General features: G+C 30.9%; 1 protein-coding gene across 1 annotated transcript; it reads right to left on the bottom strand.

The window, feature by feature from the left end:
• Positions 1–6,015: 6,015 nt before the first annotated feature.
• Positions 6,016–9,261, bottom strand: LOC25485995 (LRR receptor-like serine/threonine-protein kinase EFR). The gene is made up of 3 exons (XM_013607139.3): positions 8,953–9,261; positions 6,852–8,804; positions 6,016–6,402 (listed from the first exon to the last, which is right to left on the bottom strand). The coding sequence occupies exons 2-3, from the start codon at positions 8,791–8,793 to the stop codon at positions 6,083–6,085; spliced, it is 2,262 nt and encodes a 753-aa protein (XP_013462593.2). The 5' UTR covers positions 8,794–8,804; positions 8,953–9,261; the 3' UTR covers positions 6,016–6,082.
• Between the last annotated feature and the right edge of the window lie 9,383 nt (positions 9,262–18,644).

Raw genomic sequence — 18,644 nt, 5'->3', positions numbered from 1 at the left:
GCTTATAATTTTGGAGTGTAGGAAAATTTAGTTATGAGTGTCTCTCGGCCTTGTTGCACTAGAAAACTTAGTAAAAGTCAAGAGAATTTGGAATGTTAAACAAGGCAGAACTCGTTAGAAGTCCAAAGACCCTTATTCTGTTGCAAGATCAAGAGAATTTCACAGTTTTTCCATCCCAAATTATAAGCACATATGACGAATGAATAGTTCGTGAAATTTCTTGAAACCTTTGCTGGGGTTGAACTCAATGACAAAACAGTCTCATTCACTTCAATTGTGGAGTTGGTGGAAATTCAGAATATGTAACAATCAGACTTATCGTGAATATGGCTTCATGCTGCAGACTGTAGACTTGACTTGGTGTTGAGAAGCTGGTCATTTGGGGGCTAAACAAGTCTTTCAGGCATTGGAGGGAACAGACAAATAACAAAGGTGATGAAGCTGGGAATAATGCACAATATATTTTGTCTTAACTTGAAACCAACCACGTATATAATTAAACCTTGGGAAAACGTATAACTTGGGAAATCATTTTTTAGTATTCATTTTAAAGAAGTATTAATTAAACATTCTTTATTTTTTGTTTACAAAGTATATATATATATATATATATATATATGAAACATTCTAATTTTTACATAATACAGTGTACTTTCGATTTTATACAAAAAATGTGTGCCTTGCTTTGCTTGGATAATATTAAACATTAGAAAAAATGAATATTTTGAAAATTCATTCAAAATAATTATTAATTTGACAAATTATTTTTTCAAAATACTTAAACTTTGGGTTATATAAAAGTGAATGCTTTTTTTATGGATTGAATATAAAATAAATATTTTTTTTATTAAGATTGTAAAATGTATTTTTATAAAAATAAAATAAAAAAGGATTACAATTTTTTATGGTAGTCAAACCACGTCAATTAGGTATTTAAACTTCACTGATCGAAAAGGGTTCAGTCTCTCTTTTGAATCGAATAAATTGCAATGAAACTTCACAAATGAACAATTGAATTGTGGTTAGTTCACTGGTCGACAATAGTTATATATCTTTTCTGAAACAAATGAGCTAAAATAAGAATAACTTATGACTAGTTGAGCTTTGGTTAATTAATTCGACAACAAAAGTTCATCCTTTTTGGTGAATCAGATAAACTATAGTGAGACTTAACTTATGTTATTATATCTAAAGAAAATTTTCAAATTTTAAAATTATATACTTGATTAACTCTTATACATGTTTAACCCTGTATTTATTTATTTTGTTTACTATATATATCAAAAATATATAGATTAATATCATTCTTTAGGATAGTTTTGGTTAACGGTCAAGCATGTCAAATCGACCATAAATGAAAGTTTAATGAGTGTGATCATTGGATCTTAGTCAAGTTAATTGGGAACTTATGAGACCTTACGTGTGTGTGTGACTGTGTGGATTTTTATAAAGTTCTTGACTCGAATAATAGTTTGTGAGAGTTTACATATTTTTAAAGAACAAACGGAGACGAAAATAAAATTGTGAAGAAATTAAAGACAATCATATAAACTATGAAGATAAAATGATAAGATACGTACGTACATTGACTTGAATTTAGAGAAAACTTTAAAAAGACATAACATAAATTGAACAAAATCTATAGTTTGCTGAAAAATAAATGACTTGAAATAGTAATGCTTGAAAGTTTAAAGGACTTGGAATTAAATTGCTTGAAAATAAATTGCAAAGAAATATAAAAGTTTTATCACAAAATGTAAGTTGCAGGGAACTTAAAGAAAGTTAAAATATTGGAAGCATACTTAGATCCTGAGACAGAGAAAGAGAACTAGGTAACTAACTAACTGACGTGCAAAGCCACATTCATGGAAATTACTATTCCTAAGTTAGTAATTTTTAGCGCTGTCGCTAGAGGTCGATAAACATCTGCTAGTGTTGGCTTGTCAATTTTACTAGCACTGTTTTGTTGTTGATTCTTGGTTGTCGGTTGTGCTGATTTGCTATCGACTATTTTAAACTCTTATAAATTTGAGTTACTTCACCTTATTTTATCCTATTTATGCAAGTTGATAAAGTCTTTTACTTGAGTAGTTTTAGATTAATTTACTTAACTAGGTTTAGAAGTCCTTTTTAATAGATTAGAATGATTTAAGTTATGTTATGTTGAATTTATGCAAGAAGTAATTTATTGTTTAAGCCTGCAGAAATGCTGCAGCACTTAGGCGCATTACTGAAGCGTAATGCAAGAGTGAAGAGTTAAGGTCCCACCTAGTATTTAAGGGCCTTCTCCCATAGCTCACAATGGCGACACTTCCTGATGTGAGGATAATCTGTCAAAAATATTGAAAAGCAAAGAGTTAAGATCATTTGCAGGTCATTGACAATTCCAACTTCACGAATTCCCAACATCTTGTAGCTTTAGGACACACAAAGAATATGTCCCTCCAAAGATGCCTTCTCTGTTAGTTTTTCCTCTTTAGACAACTTCGCAGCTGCAACCAAGTTCTTTTCAACTTTACTGGTATCACAAACCAAGATATGCCTATGCTGGTTTGACAGATTGGAAGTTTCTTGTTAAATAACATCCTTCAAAGAAGAGTGTGATTCCCTTTATTGGTTGTTCGTTAAGGTAATAAAATTTGCTATTTTTCTTAGTAAAACAAATTCTATGGTAAGGAGACAGTGTTTCAATCCAAATTGATATTATATAAAACTATTAGCAACTTTTCAGAGTCCATGTTATGCTAACTGCTAAACATTTCAATACAAACAGGTTACATCTCAAAGTTCATCTACTGCTGCTGTAAGCATATCACATTGTCACTGATAGATATTTTAGTAAAAACGTATCGAAGTAATAAAAATATCGTTCTCACAAGGACTGTGTTAATCTCAATTTAGAAATAAAGTAAATATTCAGGATGTATAAATTATTTTGTTTAGATTTTATTTGATTGCATAAAATTAAATAACATAAAATAAAGATTTGGTTAGAAAATATGAAGAGAGATGAGATCAGGTCTTTCAAATTATCTATGTTCCCCTAATTGGTATACTGCACCTATTCTTATGAATGATTTTCTAGTTCCACGATAGTTAACAAAATAGTCCTAATCAATCCCTTGAGTTAGGACCCTCTTCTCAAACTACAGCCCCTAATTCCTTAGGTGGTCTAATAATCTTTGAAGGTTTTAAGAACGTTAACCTAATATCACTAATAAAGGATTATCCATTCCTATACTAACCATGATTATTAGAACAATTCAATTCTGTCTAAGTAGAAAGCTATGGTCAGTAGTCATTCATTCTCACTAAATTATGTTTATATTTGATCAGGATATAAAAAGCATTAAGAACAATTGAATTGAATAAAAACTAGATTGTCATTCACAATAAATAGAGTTTCACAACAACATGGTTCAATAAGGGTTACAAAGAATCATCTCAGACCTAATCTCTAAGAGATTTAGCTACTCATATTTGAGTTTACAAATAGCATAATCAATACTGGAATCAAAACATACATGAATTGATAGAAGGTTGAAGAAATCGCCCTCCTAACCGTCTTTAGATCTCGAATCGCACTTTGCTCTCTCCAAATCGTAACCCTTGTTTTCAGAATAGTCTTCAGCTTAAATAGGCAAGAACTGCTCCTAAAATCGTGGCACGATTTAAGTAAATTGTGACACGTTTCTTCCTTGTGTAACAAACAACCAAAATTAGGGTTTCCATAATCGTGCTACGTTTTCACCAATGCCGAATGCATATTTCTTGAAGCTCCAAACCGTGTCACGTTTTTCAGTAATCGTGACACGATCCCCTTTTTCAGCTTCTTCAGTTTTTCTTGCTGCTTAATCTTGCTTGTGAACTCAAAAATATCATAAAAAAACTCTAAAAAGTGAATGACTGACTGTCATCAGTCACTTCCCTCACGTTTGCCTCATTTGACTTGATTTAATTTGGAACTACCTCAAATGTACCCTTCATTAACTTTGCTTATCTAAAAACATAATTGATCGAGACACATGTGCAACACGGACCGGGCCTTTATATTCTAAATGTTCATGTTTCATAGATGGTAATGTTTTCATTAAACTAGATGGCAATGTCTACATACTAATTAAATTAAAATAATGTCGTATATATTATGCAGCCATATTGGCATATAGCAAGCAGGTCTGCACAATTCTTCTAGGCATACTATGTGGTGAAAACTCTTGCTGCCATTGTCTAGATCTTGCATATGTGGTACTTCACAATTCCATAAACCAATTCAATTAAGCACTTGATTGATTCAATTTTTTTTTTTTGAATATGTTACCATTTTGATTTACTTATTATTAGACAGATACGGATCCAGTTGGAAACAAGCATCGGCATTTGGAATACTTGCTGGTGTTGGATCGGCATCATTTTTGGTGGAACATGAACTGCTGGATCCTTATCCACAGATTTGAAATTTCAAGTGAAGCGTTAAATTAAATTTCTATCTATATATAATTGAACAATGTTAAAAAAAAAGGAAAACTTGAATTTGTTAGTGTGTTGCTAGATGTTTGTGACTTTATGGTAACTGTCATAATCAGAATTTTAAACAGTGCTTGCGGTAATGAAAAAAAAAATGTGTATTGTTACATTTTGATAGGAATTTATTTAGTCAAATGTGTCCACTAAAAGGAGCAAAGAAAAAAAAAATGAAGAAACAAGTCATTGAATCATTTATTATTTTATTGCATTATTGTTAACCTTGTTTATATTTACTTGCTTTCTTGTTTCGAGAGTAGCTCATGCTTGGTCTTTCACCGGCAACTTTCACTAGAGTTTTTGTCTTAATTATCAAATTTTATTCTATTCTGAAATCTTGTTAGGGGTATACTAATATATATTAGCATTAACATTTTTCGTACAAATAAAGAAGCCTTACTTTGTCGGTTGTAGGGACATTTGATATGCTCAAACACGAGTTTGAACTTGTGATTTTCAACACTTAATGTGTGTGAGTTTTGATGATAGTCTTTTTAGAAACAAAAAAATACTCACTTTGTTACAACTGCAGTGTCTAGTCTACATCCGTCCCTTTTTAGTTGTTCCTTTTATGAGAGTTGTTAATCAATGTCAAAAATTTAAGTCAAGTTATAAACTTAGGAATATTTCTTTTTCCTTCAAAATTTCCCCAAAACTCAGCTTACTTCCATTTTCATTTGCAGCTTTCCTTTTTCTGTTGGTTGTTAATCCATTTATGTTTTTTGACATGACATTCATATTCATTTTGGGGGGAAAATATCTGGTGGATATAATGACATTTATTTCATGTTGGGCTGCAAATGGCTAAAATTGTGATTCTACTATTTGTGTGTACAACTTTTGTATCCAGAAGTTTCAACATTGGATCCGAACAAGTAATGAAATCGATATGGAATTGAATATCATTTCAAAATAAAGCGTCAAATATCAATATATGAAATTGGCTAATAAGTGAATTCCAAGTAAATGTATTTTTTACAGTCCAAGTAAATATTTTATGACTTAGAAATTTGGCTTTTTTAAAGTGAGTAAGTTAATAAAGTTAAGGCTTCTGGAGCTTTGATCATTTAGCTGACTGTTGCTTTAGATGCGTGCTGAACTCCCCCAACAACTTATACACAACAAATTCACAGTTAGGAGATACATGTGGTTTCCACGCAGATGCGTTTAAGAAGTAACTAATCGCAGTTCTTCTTAGTGACTGCTTCAATTGAGATTCCTGAAGTTGTATGTAATGCTTTGTATTATTATTAAGATGCAATTGCAAGTATTTTAGAATGGAAATGGAGAAATTTTTGCATCTAAAATGGCATAGAACTACACAGAAGTACAACTTCAATAGATGCTACCATAACAGGAGCGTCAGGTCGCACCAATTACATATAATTTCCGATTAAACAATGTTTTATATTCCATCTAGATTCAAACAAAACATCGATCTTTTAAAAAAAAAAGAAAAAAAAAAAAGATTCAAACAACATTTGGAATAAAGGAACAGGGGGATGTTTCAAAAGCATATAATAACTTACTACTAAATTTTATTTCTTGATCTCCTTTTTCATCGGATGAGTGAAGTCTTGATGTTGATTAATAAGGTAGTTACATCTGTCATATTAATCCGAGCCTCAGGTGAATCTTCACAACATCTCAATGCTAAAGCTAAGATATCATGAATTTCTTTCTCATGTTGTGAGCCTAAATTGTAATCCACAACTTCCATACTGGAATTCGCCATTGATTCAGTAATCCAAGTTTTCAAGGTTAATTCTTCTGAAAACATTTCATTTGTTGGCGTCTTTCCGGTGAACATTTCCATTAGCATTATCCCATAGCTGTACACATCTCCTTTAACTGAAATGATTCCGCTAGATCCATACTCTGTATATGAACATTAATCACTAGTTATAAAAATATTCTCAATGATACTTGTGTTATGATAGCCAATCAATAACAAAACAAAACAAAATATAGATGTCTTCATGGTTAGACCAATTGGCCTAAAAAACGTCTAAAATGTGAGGTTAAAACTTGCCAACCTAATAAGTTCAACCAGTTTTGCTATCTCTTGTTTTCATGATCAAAATTTGTTATTGTTTTTATTCTTACAAAATAATTGTTTTAGTTTTTGTTTTAAAAAAAAAAAAATACTGTTTCATTCATAATAACAACACAGTATACCATATCAATCCATTTGGTCCCTTCTTAATCAAAATCTTTAATTTTTTATAAATAAAAATATGTATTAGTTATTATTTTCTCAACTGAGTTGACCTGACAAACTCAAATTGATAAGATATAATATGACTTAGAAGTGAAGAAGTTATAACCTGTATGAGTTTTTGATTGTCCTTCATCCAAGAGCTTGGAAATCCCAAAATCACTAACATGTGCAATCATATTTTCATCCAATAACACATTAGCAGGCTTCAAGTCACAATGAACCACTGGTATTAAAGAACCATGATGGAGATACTCCAATGCTGATGCCACATCTATCATTATGTTCAACCTTTGCAAGAAATCCAAAAAATAGTTATCAGAGTATAACCATCTTTCCACACTTCCATTTGACATAAACTCCATCACTAGAGATTTGAAATCAGGATTTGAACAACTACTCATAATTTGAACTAGATTTCTATGTCGAAGGTTGCGCATTGCATTGCATTCTGCATCAAAGCTTCTTGATGCTTCTGCCATTGTCAAGTCAAGTACTTTAATTGCTATCATCTTCCCACTAGAAAGCATTCCTTGATACACGGATCCAAAGCCACCCCTTCCAAGTAAATTACTCTCACTGAATCCATTAGTTGCTTGCACTAGTTCATAATAGGAAATCCTTTTTGGAACTCCTATAGTGTGTAAACCCCTTTCAAGTGAATTTTTACCCTTTCTCCTTTTATGCATTCGAAGTATTATGCATGCAACAACCAAAATACATAGCACAACAATTATGGATGATATCAATATGATTAATAACATCTTTGACTTTTTCCTATGTTTATCACATGGAGGTACTTGTAAGTGAGAACTGCCACAAAGTGCTTCATTATGCATGAAAGATTGAGATGTGAATTTTTTGAAAGGTCCTCCATTAGGAATCTCTCCTTGCAATCTATTGTATGAAAAGTTAATGTATTTAAGATAAGAAAGTGACTCTAAGGATTTTGGGATCGCACCAGTAAGAAGATTTTGAGACAAGTCCAAGAAACTCAAGCTTAACATTTCACCAAGTGATGTTGGGATAGGCCCACTCAATTTGTTAGCTGCCAAGGAGAGAGTTTCTAAAGTGTTCAATAAACTTATGGCTGTTGGAATGTTTCTTGAAATTTGATTTCTTGACAAGTCTAATAGTACAAGAACTCTCAAATTCTTAATCTCAGGTGGAAGATTTGCAATTAAAGCATTAGAAGATAGGTCTACCTCTAAAATATCTTCGAGATTCCAAAAGGAAGAAGGTATCTCAGAGGTTAACCTATTAGATCCTATGTGAAACTTTCTAAGAGAAGTCATATTTCCCAAACATGTTGGTAACACTCCAAAAAGCTTATTGCTTGTCAAACCCAACTCACTCAAACTCCTAATTTCACAAAGCTCATCAATCATGGATCCTTGCAGCCCATTGTAGCCAAGATTCAAAGATTGAAGTTTATGTAACCCTTTAATTGTACTAGGGATTGCTCCATTTAAACTATTGCTTCTCAGAGATAATTGAATCAAGTTGCTTATGTTTCCGATTTCTACAGGAATATTTCCATTAATTCCACAAGAATCTGCCAAAAAGTGTTCTACAGATAAGTTTGTAATGGACTTGGGAAGTTTTGATAGTAAGCTATTCCCTGATAATACAAGATATTTTAGATATTTGCAACTTGCAAGTGAAGTAAGGAAGTTTATTTCAAGAGATTCATCAATTAATGTCAAATTATTGCCACCTATGCCGAGAAATTCTAGGACTCTTAAATCTCCAAAAGAATTAGGCATAATTCCACTAAATTCATTAGCACCAAATTCAGCTCGAACGTGATTTGAAGCATTGGATATACTATTTGGAATTCTTCCAACAAATCTGTTTGCTAAAATGTCTAGTTGTTGTAGGTTAGGAAGTCCAAATCCCAAATTTGATGGAAGCATGCCTGAGAGAGAATTTTGATCAAGATACAAAATTTCCAATGTTGAAATGTTGAAGACTTTTGAAGGAATAGGTCCACTCAAGCTGTTATTTCCCATTAGTAGAAGTTGAAGTTGACTGAGATGGCCAATCTCCATTGGTATCGAACCTAAAATCAAATATCATAAAGAAACAACAAAGTCGCATGTGTAAGATGATGAAGCTTGGTGTAAAAACAAATACTAATAATACAGAAATTTTAAAAACTTAACTAAAAGTATAACATGTAGATAGAAAGTTAAGGGTGTACGGTATACCTGTAAAAAAGTTATTCTGTAAATGTAACGTTTGTAATGATGTACAGTTTCCAATCGATGGTGGAATGAATCCTTCAAAATGATTACTTTTTAGAGAAAATAATTAAAGTTGAGGAAGTTGAAGACACATCTCGTCTGGGAGACTTCCATTTAAATTGTTCTTAGTAAGGCTGATCTCTCTCAAAGAAGAGATGTTGAAGAGGGATAATGGAATTTCACCTGTATTTAACATAAAAATTTAAAGTGTGATTCACGAAATACTTCGATGATAATCGACTATAAGTTTCAAGTTTGAGAGTTTTTTTCTTTTTCTTTTTTGGTTTCAAATTAATCTTTTATCTTTAAAAATGTTTACACCGTATGAACCAATTTTCAACAATAGTCCATTTTTCTTAAAATTTTATGTACACATCGCATAATACACTAGAAACAATATTTTATCACTCAATACCAGTACAACACAATCGTAACAAGTCATAATCTTAATAAAAACTAAAATAGAACATGTTAGTTTCGTTGGATTAGATATTATAACAGTGCATTGCTGGATCCAGGACTTTGGGTTATGTGTGCAAAATTTTTATACCATTAATAATTATTATAATATATATTTATATAAAATATAAAAGTATTAAAATGTTAATGAAGAGGGAAGTTTAGGAGATTATCTATATTGCGCCAAAAGCAACCACACAAATGATTCGGACACCATACTATAACCCAAAATTTTAGAGTCTTAGATATATAGGTTCTCTCACTTATAAAGTGTGCAACATCTACTTTTTTTTTTTTTATCAATGTGCAACTTATAAGTCACATCTACCACAAATCTCTCCTTCAAATGTGAGTCATCAATTCATCGGCATATGCTCTCCCTCAAGCGGAAGCTTTCTCATCTGGATACACTTGCATTGTCGTTGTTAGAGGTACCGACAACACCTGCATGCTTTCACATGCGAGCAAGTGAAATACGTGCAACCTCGCCGGTGAAATCACGTTGGAGCGGCGAGCGAGGGTGAGTCACGTCGGAGCAAATATGATGGTTGTGAAAGTGTAGGGTGAGTCACGTCGGAGCAAATCTGATGGTTGTGAGAGTGTGAGCTGAGAGACCTAGGATTATTACACGTGTACAATAAATTTGATGGTTGTGAAGTGTTTATGCAGGGTGCATAAGGAAATGACTTATGCATAATAACTTTTGGCTGAAGAGTTGGTCAAACTATTCGTCGAATATATATTATATTTGAATAAATAATACTTTTGCAATATTTAAATTATTAAGTAGTGGATGGCGGCGTATTCATTATTTATGGTCTAAAATATTTTATTAAGAGTGATAATATATATGTAATATTAATTACAGAATAAATTTTAAAACTTTTTAATTTTTTTTATTAAACTCAATATAACGTGGTGTGATGAGCTAACTTTTTCAATGACAATAACGTTTTGTACCAAACTTTTAAAAAATAATGGATGGTTTATCCTAAAAAATGCTTGAAGATGCAAAGAAGAAACCATCAAACCCAGCTCAAGTAAAATAAAAAACATTCAGATGGCAAGCATAACGATAGAATGAAGTGTTGAAATTTAGATTTGTGATTTTGAACAAGCTCTGATTTTAAATGAGTTTTTTTATTTATTTAATATTTTGAAGAAATTCGAAAAGGAGAAATTAAACCCAAAATTCCGGAGGTAAGAATTTATTGGAAGAGGGTGTGGTGAGAGAAGGATAAGAAAAAGTTACGCGGGCGGGCGGGCAATGAAGGAAAGTTTTAGAAATAGATAAAAGTATTCAAAGTATGAGTGCAAACAAGAAGCTTAGCTCAAAGTGTATCAGACAAAATGGTTCAATCTTACTTTTACTTCCTCTCAGCTGAGCACTCTTTCAACTTCTGTCTATAGGGAAAATTATAAGTATGAGCCCTCATGGTTGCTGCATGTGCGTTAAAGCTTTGGTGTTTAATTACTTGAGCTGAAGCTGTTTGGAATTGGTTCTGTTTGCAAAAGTTGCCGCATGAGATTTTGGTTTTCTCCTTGCTCTTACGTTACGGGTTGTATTGGATTAGAAATGAATTCTAAAAACACTTTTGAAGTTGGATATTATTGATGCTGGAAAACGGCATGGAAGTTGAGGCATAAGCTAAAAATTGAAGCTTAAGTTGTTTTTGAGGGATTGAATAAGTTGTTGGAGTGCAAAAGCTAGAGGCAAAACCAATAAGCTGTAAATAAGTTGTTTTGGAAAAACTGTCAGAAAAGTGATTATGAGGAATGATAGTAATAGAAAAAGTGATAAGGTTATAGGTAAGTTGTTGCTTGAGATAAAAGCTGAAGGCAGAATCAATAAGTTTCAGAGAGGCAGGAGCTTAAGCTGTAGCAGAAGCTGTTTAGAGAATCTAGAATGTCATGGTGGGTTCCTTTAGATAGACACCCCACCTTTGGATTATAAAACAACTTACAAGAATATGATTTAGAAGCGTGGGTAGTGAGTGATGACATGGTTGAAAACCGATTTTTCACAATTTTTGATGTTCTATCTTGGTGGCTAAGCGAGCCTGACAGCTTTTGTGTTGTCTGTCATCCTCGCTAAGCGAGGGGATGACTCGTTAATCGAGCTATGTAGTCCTGTTTTGAATTGTCAGCCTCGCTAAGCGGGCAGAAACTCGTTGAGCGAGCTACCCTGAACTGGATTTTTGTATAAAACACAGTTTTCTTGAAAAATAAGATATTCTTCAAGCTCAGAAGGCTTTTAAGTACACCAGAATTAAACAGAGTTCATAAAAGCATCGTATCATGAGAGGTACAATTATTCTGGTAACATGAATTAAACATATCAGATATATGTTCAACTCACTACTACCACCTCAGCACCACATCACTTAAATGGGAGGGGTTCAGAAAATTGCTTTGACTTTTTAACTAGGGGATCAAAAGAAAAAAGGGTATCAAAACTTAATAAATTTAAAAATAGAGGATCAAAATTGCATTTAAGCTTATGTTTTTTTTAACCAAAGAAAAGAAAAGTAATAGCGAGGAATCGTTGAATATGCAATCTACCTACTACTACTATTTTTGACACACAAGGCTTGGTGTGGTTTAGTCCAGTTTTACCAAGAAAAAGATGGCTGTGTTTAATGCGGATGTTGAATATGAAAAACTCCCACTTTTTTGCTCAACTTGTTATGTTATTAATCATTCATTGAATAATACCAGGAAACTTATATTCCTAAAGACAAGATCAACATGAAGAGAAGACTACAGCAAAAGAAGATGAAGTCGGTGCTAGTCTTAGAGGCGGCACCTCTATTTCAGATTGTTTCTACTCCTTTTAGGTAGAAACAATATTTCATCATTCAACACCACAATTTTCAATAAATAGATCTTATTAATTTCGTTGGATTTTATATTATACTCCCTCCGTCCCTTAATAAGTGACACAGTTGATTCAATTACGCATACCAATGCGTAATTTTGAGTTTAAATATCTTGAATAATATATTGGAAAAAATTATGAAAATTTGATATTTTGAAAATACTCATCGAGACGAATCTAACGACATCTTATATGATATTATTTATCTTTATATATTAGTAGAAAAATATGATCAAAATAAGTTATGTCAAAATTGTACATTTTCAAACAGGTAATTTATTGCGGGACGGAGGGAGTAACATATAGTGGTTAATCTAGAACCCTATTAGAGGTACAAAACATGAATGTGAAAAGTAATTTAAAATTTTGAATGATGCACATTAGTTTACTTAATTAAAAGTGGAAACTAAAAGTTGTGACATTAAAACATTTGGGACTCATTTATATACTCAAGCTTTATAAGCAAATCGAACTTAGCATGAATGCATATAATGTGAGAATAAATAAGTGAGGGAAAAAATGAGAAATGATATTTGTACAATCATTTTGTGATAATTTTTGGACAACTCTCTTTTATATACATATTATATTTTAAATCTCTCTCTTATTTTTGGACATATCTCTCTCATACGTACATTTGTACAAACATGAATGCACTTTTGTACGAGTAGCACTTTAGTGACATGTAGTTGGTGATATTGGTGACATTGGCCAACCACAATGTCACAAATGTACAAAAAAAAACATCATTGTGGTTGTCTAATGTCACCAACCACAATATCACCCAAGTGCTATCCCTTTTGCACCCAGGTTGCAGTTTTTTTTGTTTTTTTATAGGAAGTCAAAGACGGAGTGGGGAAGTCAAAAGCTACGTAAGCTAAACTTATTTTTGTGGGCATTTATTTTTCAAAAATAACTTATAATTATTGAAAGAGGTGGTAACATTTTTAGGCAATGTAGTAACTTTAAAGAAACAATAAATAAAAACTTAATATTTAAAAGAATTAAATAAAAATAAATAAACACTTAATATATTGGCAAAAATATCTTACCCTCCAAGTTGTTATCTGCAAGATACAGAAATTGAAGTTTGGCCAATTTTCCAATGTCAGCCGGAATACGTCCTTTGTCAAAATTATTTAAGGACAATTCTAAATCTTCCAACTCTTTGCAATCATGCCAAACATTTGGCATTGCACCATAAAAATCATTATGAAGAAGATAGAGTGATCTAAGGTTTGGAAGCTCTTGACAAACATTTGATGGAAGAATGCCGGTCATATTATTATATCCAAGATATAAGTATTGCAATGATGTGTTGTTGAACATTAATATGTTGCCTACGAGGAAATTATCTTGAAGGTTGACCATTTTCAATTGTGAAAGATCACCAATTTCTTTGGGAATTTCTCCTTTAGTTCAATACATGTATAGAGAGAGGGGAAAGACATTAATTAAAATGATTCATATATTAGCTGGCATGTAATGCACATTCATTTATACTTTCGTATTTAAATATAAGCAAAATTGTTTCATGCGCATTTTTAATATATTTCATTTTAGCTTGTGCAAAAAAAAAATATAAGCAAAATTTACTTTTTAGATTCATTCATTTAATGATGTATGTGGTCCATATTATGAACCATATACATCATTAAATGAATGAACCTAAAAAGTCAATTTTGCTTATATTAAAAAACGGAGGGATTACAAGATTAATTAATTAAAGAATTTCTTCAAAATAAATAAAACTAATGTATTTAATTTATATTCAAGGGTCTAAAGAAGGCTTAATAAGTGTGTAAAATTGAATTAAATTTCCCTATGACACCTACACTGCACGCACTTACACAGCCGTTAGATCGAAATGAGAAAAATAAAATTGGAATTTGTCTCACTTAGATCAACGACTTTGTGGTTTGCTGCACAATGCAAAGTATCCACACACGTGTAATAAATAAAGTTAAAAAAACTCAATCATGCATGTTATCATGTAATGGTGTGAGTATATCATACCTGATAAGGAGTTATTTGCTAAATAAATTACTTCAAGTGAAGACATGTTGCAAATTGTTGTTGGTATCATTCCAGACAGCAACCTGTTATTACCAATACTCAAATACCTCAACTGACGAAGTTGACCAATTGCATGTGGAATGGTTCCTTTGATGTCAAACGTAGATATTCTAACATTGACAAGTTGAATATAGATTGAGGAATAACTCCAACAATATTATTATAGCTAATATCCAATTGTTGAAGTTTTGATAACTCCCCTATCCTTGAAGGAATTTCTCCAACAAAATCATTGTTGCTTAAATTCAACAATTTCAATCTTTTCAACTGAAGCAACTCATGTGGTAACTCACCATGGAAACTATTGCCCTGTAAATCAAGAACAATAAGGAAAGAAAGATTTCCCAATTGAGGAGAAATTGTACCTTCAAGGCCCATGCTACTAAGATTCAATGCATTTACTCTTCCATGGTGTTCATCACAAGTAACACCAACCCAATTGCATGAAGACAAAGAAGAAGTAGAAGAGGAAATTGACCAATTACTAAGAATATCATAAGGGTCTAAGGTTATTGAGGATTTGAATGCAAGAAGTGAAAATTCATCGGTTTTATGTTTTTTTTACTACTCACAACTAACAAGTGAAGAAGTAATAATAGAGTGAAGCAGAGAGAATACAGAGCCAAGAGTGAAAAGAGTATAACTTAGGCATTTTCAATACGATGCATGAGAGTCTAAGCACCGAGGTGGTTACTTATACTTAATATTCCACTTTTCATCAATTTCCAATGCATAATTTTTACATGGGAAATGCTAACTGGTTTCTCGGAGCACTAGTTAAGGATATGAAAAAGGAAATTAAATAGTAGTTAATGCATTAAAATTGTGTAATTAATTTATAATAAAGTCAAAAGCAATTTCCTTTTATGATAATAATTTCCTTTTATGGTATGTTTAACTAGTGCCCCGGGGCACCGGTTAACAGGACCCTTTTTATATAAATATTTTTAACTAATGTTCTAAGGCGTTAGCATTTCTTTTATAATTATAACTAAAATAAATCGGTTATTAGATTTATTGAATAAGTTATCTATTTGATCTATGTGAGTTTTTATGATGTAGTATCATGTTTATGGTAATTAAACCACATTAATTAGGTACTTAAAATGTTTTAGGGGTATTGGATCATGATTCTAAGGGATTTTAAAAGACTGAAAATATCTTGTGGTATTCAATCAAGACTCTTTCCAATTTAAAAAAAGTCTTGTGTTATTCAATCAAGATTCTTTGTCATTTAAAAAAAGTCTTGTGGTATTCAATCAAGACGCTTAATCACTTAAAAAAAGTCTAGTAGTATTCAAAATCATTCAAATTTTGAAGGATTGTTTAATAAATCAGATTTTGATGGATTTTGTGGGATTTTCTAATGAAATTTTAGCATGAAAAAGTCTTTCATAAAAACATGAGATTTCTTAGGATTGTTTTTTTTCTTTTAAGATTTTACTCTCTCTCCTCCCTTCTCTCTTACTCTCTTTTCCTCTCCTCTCATCTCCTCTCTCTCCCCCCCCCCCCCCCCCCCCCCCTTCATCCTCTCTCTCTAGCTCTAACTCTTCCGTAAAAAATAAAATTAAAAAAGAGTTTTTATATTGAGATTTTGTGAAAGAGAGTGTGTTATGATATTTTTTTCAATTATTTCTTAAAATTCATAAAATCTCTTGAAATCCATAAAATCATTTTAAATCCTTTAAAATCTTATAAATTAAATCCATTGAAATTCTTAATAGTCTTTTAAAATCATCAAAGTCATCAAAATCTTGCAAAGTCTTTTAAAATCCTAGTAACTTTTTTAAACAAAAATTGTCCTTTAAAATCTTAATCCAATACACCCCCCTTAGAGTATCATTTCATAGATAATCCATCCGTTTTAAAATATAAGTAAATTTTACTTTTTAGGTTCATTCAATTAATGATGTATGTTGTTCATATTATAAACCACATATATCATTAATTGATTGAACATAAAAAATAAAATTTGCTTATATTTTGAAACGGATGGAGTATTATCAACCAAAAACAAAAAAGGAAACACATATAAATTGCTGCAGAGTACATTAATGTTGATAAATCGGTCAACGGGGGGTGGGGCTATATTTTAGGGGAACTTCTACGGTACACCCGTAAATTAAGGTGTACCGGTACTCTCGCTTACATTTTTATAAATTAACTATCATTTTTTTATGAAAGAAATAGGTGTTTGTTGATATATATATATTTTAGAAAATATCATTTTATAAGAAAAAACATCATTTTATTTTTTAGAAAAATCATACTAAATTTTTCTACATTTTATTGTAAAAAATAATCAAAATTCTCTATTATGAGTGATAGGAATTCAGAAAAATCAAATTTTATTGTGTTGACGTTTTTGGTAAATAAGATTTAGTTATTATAATTATAGGTGATAGAAAATATTTTTTCCTACAAAAAATAACTCATTTAACTATTAATTTAAGGATTTGGTGTACCAATACACTCAAATTGTTAGATGTACCATAGAATTTGCCATATTTTAGAATTTCGATACATGTTAATAAGTTTTCAATGACCAATCAGACTTTAATTCTGAATATGTGGGGTTCATGCTGCAGAGAGTACCGAAGACTTGACCTGGTGTTGATAAGTCAGTCAACGGGGGCTAAACAAAAGTCTTTCGGGCGTTGGATGCGACATAAATAAATAAATACTCCTTCCGTCTTAAAATATAAGTAAAAAAATTTCATATTCTTTATCTCAAAATATAAGTAAAAAAGACCAACTTTTATGCCATTATTATGTTTTTTTTCAAACAAATCATCTTTTTCAATGTAAAATTAAATGCAAATTGCATTCAATTTGTTCTCCTTTTTATTTTCTCCATAATTTTTAACCAATGAGAATTATTTTTACATCTTTTCATGAAACTTATTTTAGGAAGAACACAAAAAATTATATCTCAAATCACTAAGTGTTAGTTTTCTTAATAAGTGTGAATTAGTATTTTTTGCTTATAAATTAAAACGGAGGGAGCAAGAGAGATTTTATTATGAAGCTGCATAGCAGTACACACCACACAGTATATTTTGTCTCAACTTGAAATGAAAGAAACCACATAATTAAAGATTTTGAAAAAAAAAACGTAGAAGTTGGTAAATGCATTGAATCATAAAGACTAACTTAGGATTGGGAAATGATGTTGTTTTCATTTTAAAGAATTATTATACTTATATAGTGTTAAAAAAAATGTCTGATTTTACATAATACAGTGTACATACTTTCGATTTCATACAAAAAATGTGTACCTTGGATAATAACTACACTGGAAAAAATGATTATTTTGAAAATTTATTCAAAATCATTATTAATTTGACTAATTATTTTTTCAAAAAGGCTTAATTTTTGGGTTATACAAAAGTGAATGATTTTTATTTTTATTTTTTATGCATTGAATGTAAAATAAATATTTTTCTTTAAGATTGTAAAATGTATTTTTATAAAAATTTAAAAAAGGATTACAATTTTTTATGGTAATTAAACCATATTAATTAGGTATTTGAACTCCATTGGTTGACAGATGTTTGATCTCTCTTTAAATCAGATAAACTTGAATTGTGGTTAGCTCATTGGTTGACAAAGGTTCTACATCTTTTATGAATCTATGAGTTACAATTAGTTTAACTTGTGATTAGTTGAACTTTGGTTAATTCATTTGTCGACAAAGGTTAACCCTTTCTTGTGAATCGGATGAGCTACATTGAGACTTAACTTGTGGGATTATATATAAAGAAAATATTCAAAATTTTAATTTATATACATGATTAATTTTTTTACTATATATAAATAATAGATTAACATCATTGTTTAGGATGGTTTTTGGTTAACCGAAGCATGTTAAACCGTCAAAATTGTGAGACCTTATGTGTGTGTAGATTTTTATAAAGTTCATGACTCGAATAATATAGTTTGTGAGATTTTACGCATTTTTAAAAGACGAAAATAAAATTGCAAGGATATCAAAGACAATGATGGAAAATGAAATTAGTGAAGATAAAATGACTTGAATATAGAAAAAACTTTTAAAATGATATATTGTCAAGTTCTTCATTGGGAAAATGAAATTACTGAAGATAAATTGAAGGAAATGTAAAGTTTGCTGAAAAGTAAATGAGTTGAAATATAAATGCTTGAAAGTTTAAAGGACTTGGAATTTAATTGCTTGGAAATAAATTACAAAGAAACATATAAGTTTTATCACAAAATGGAAATT

Source organism: Medicago truncatula, chromosome 2, assembly GCF_003473485.1.
Source record: "Medicago truncatula cultivar Jemalong A17 chromosome 2, MtrunA17r5.0-ANR, whole genome shotgun sequence".
NCBI classification, from domain to species: domain Eukaryota; kingdom Viridiplantae; phylum Streptophyta; class Magnoliopsida; order Fabales; family Fabaceae; genus Medicago; species Medicago truncatula.
This window is presented reverse-complemented; position numbering and strand designations above follow the sequence as displayed.

What these genes read in the sequence shown, in the direction of transcription:
- LOC25485995 (XM_013607139.3), bottom strand. Translation starts at nt 8,793, where the DNA reads ATGGAGATTGGCCATCTCAGTCAACTTCAACTTCTACTAATGGGAAAT. An exon ending in ACAATCAAAAACTCATACAG is followed by an intron (nt 6,403 to 6,851) that starts GTTATAACTTCT and finishes GTTCATATACAG; the next exon opens with AGTATGGATCTAGCGGAATC.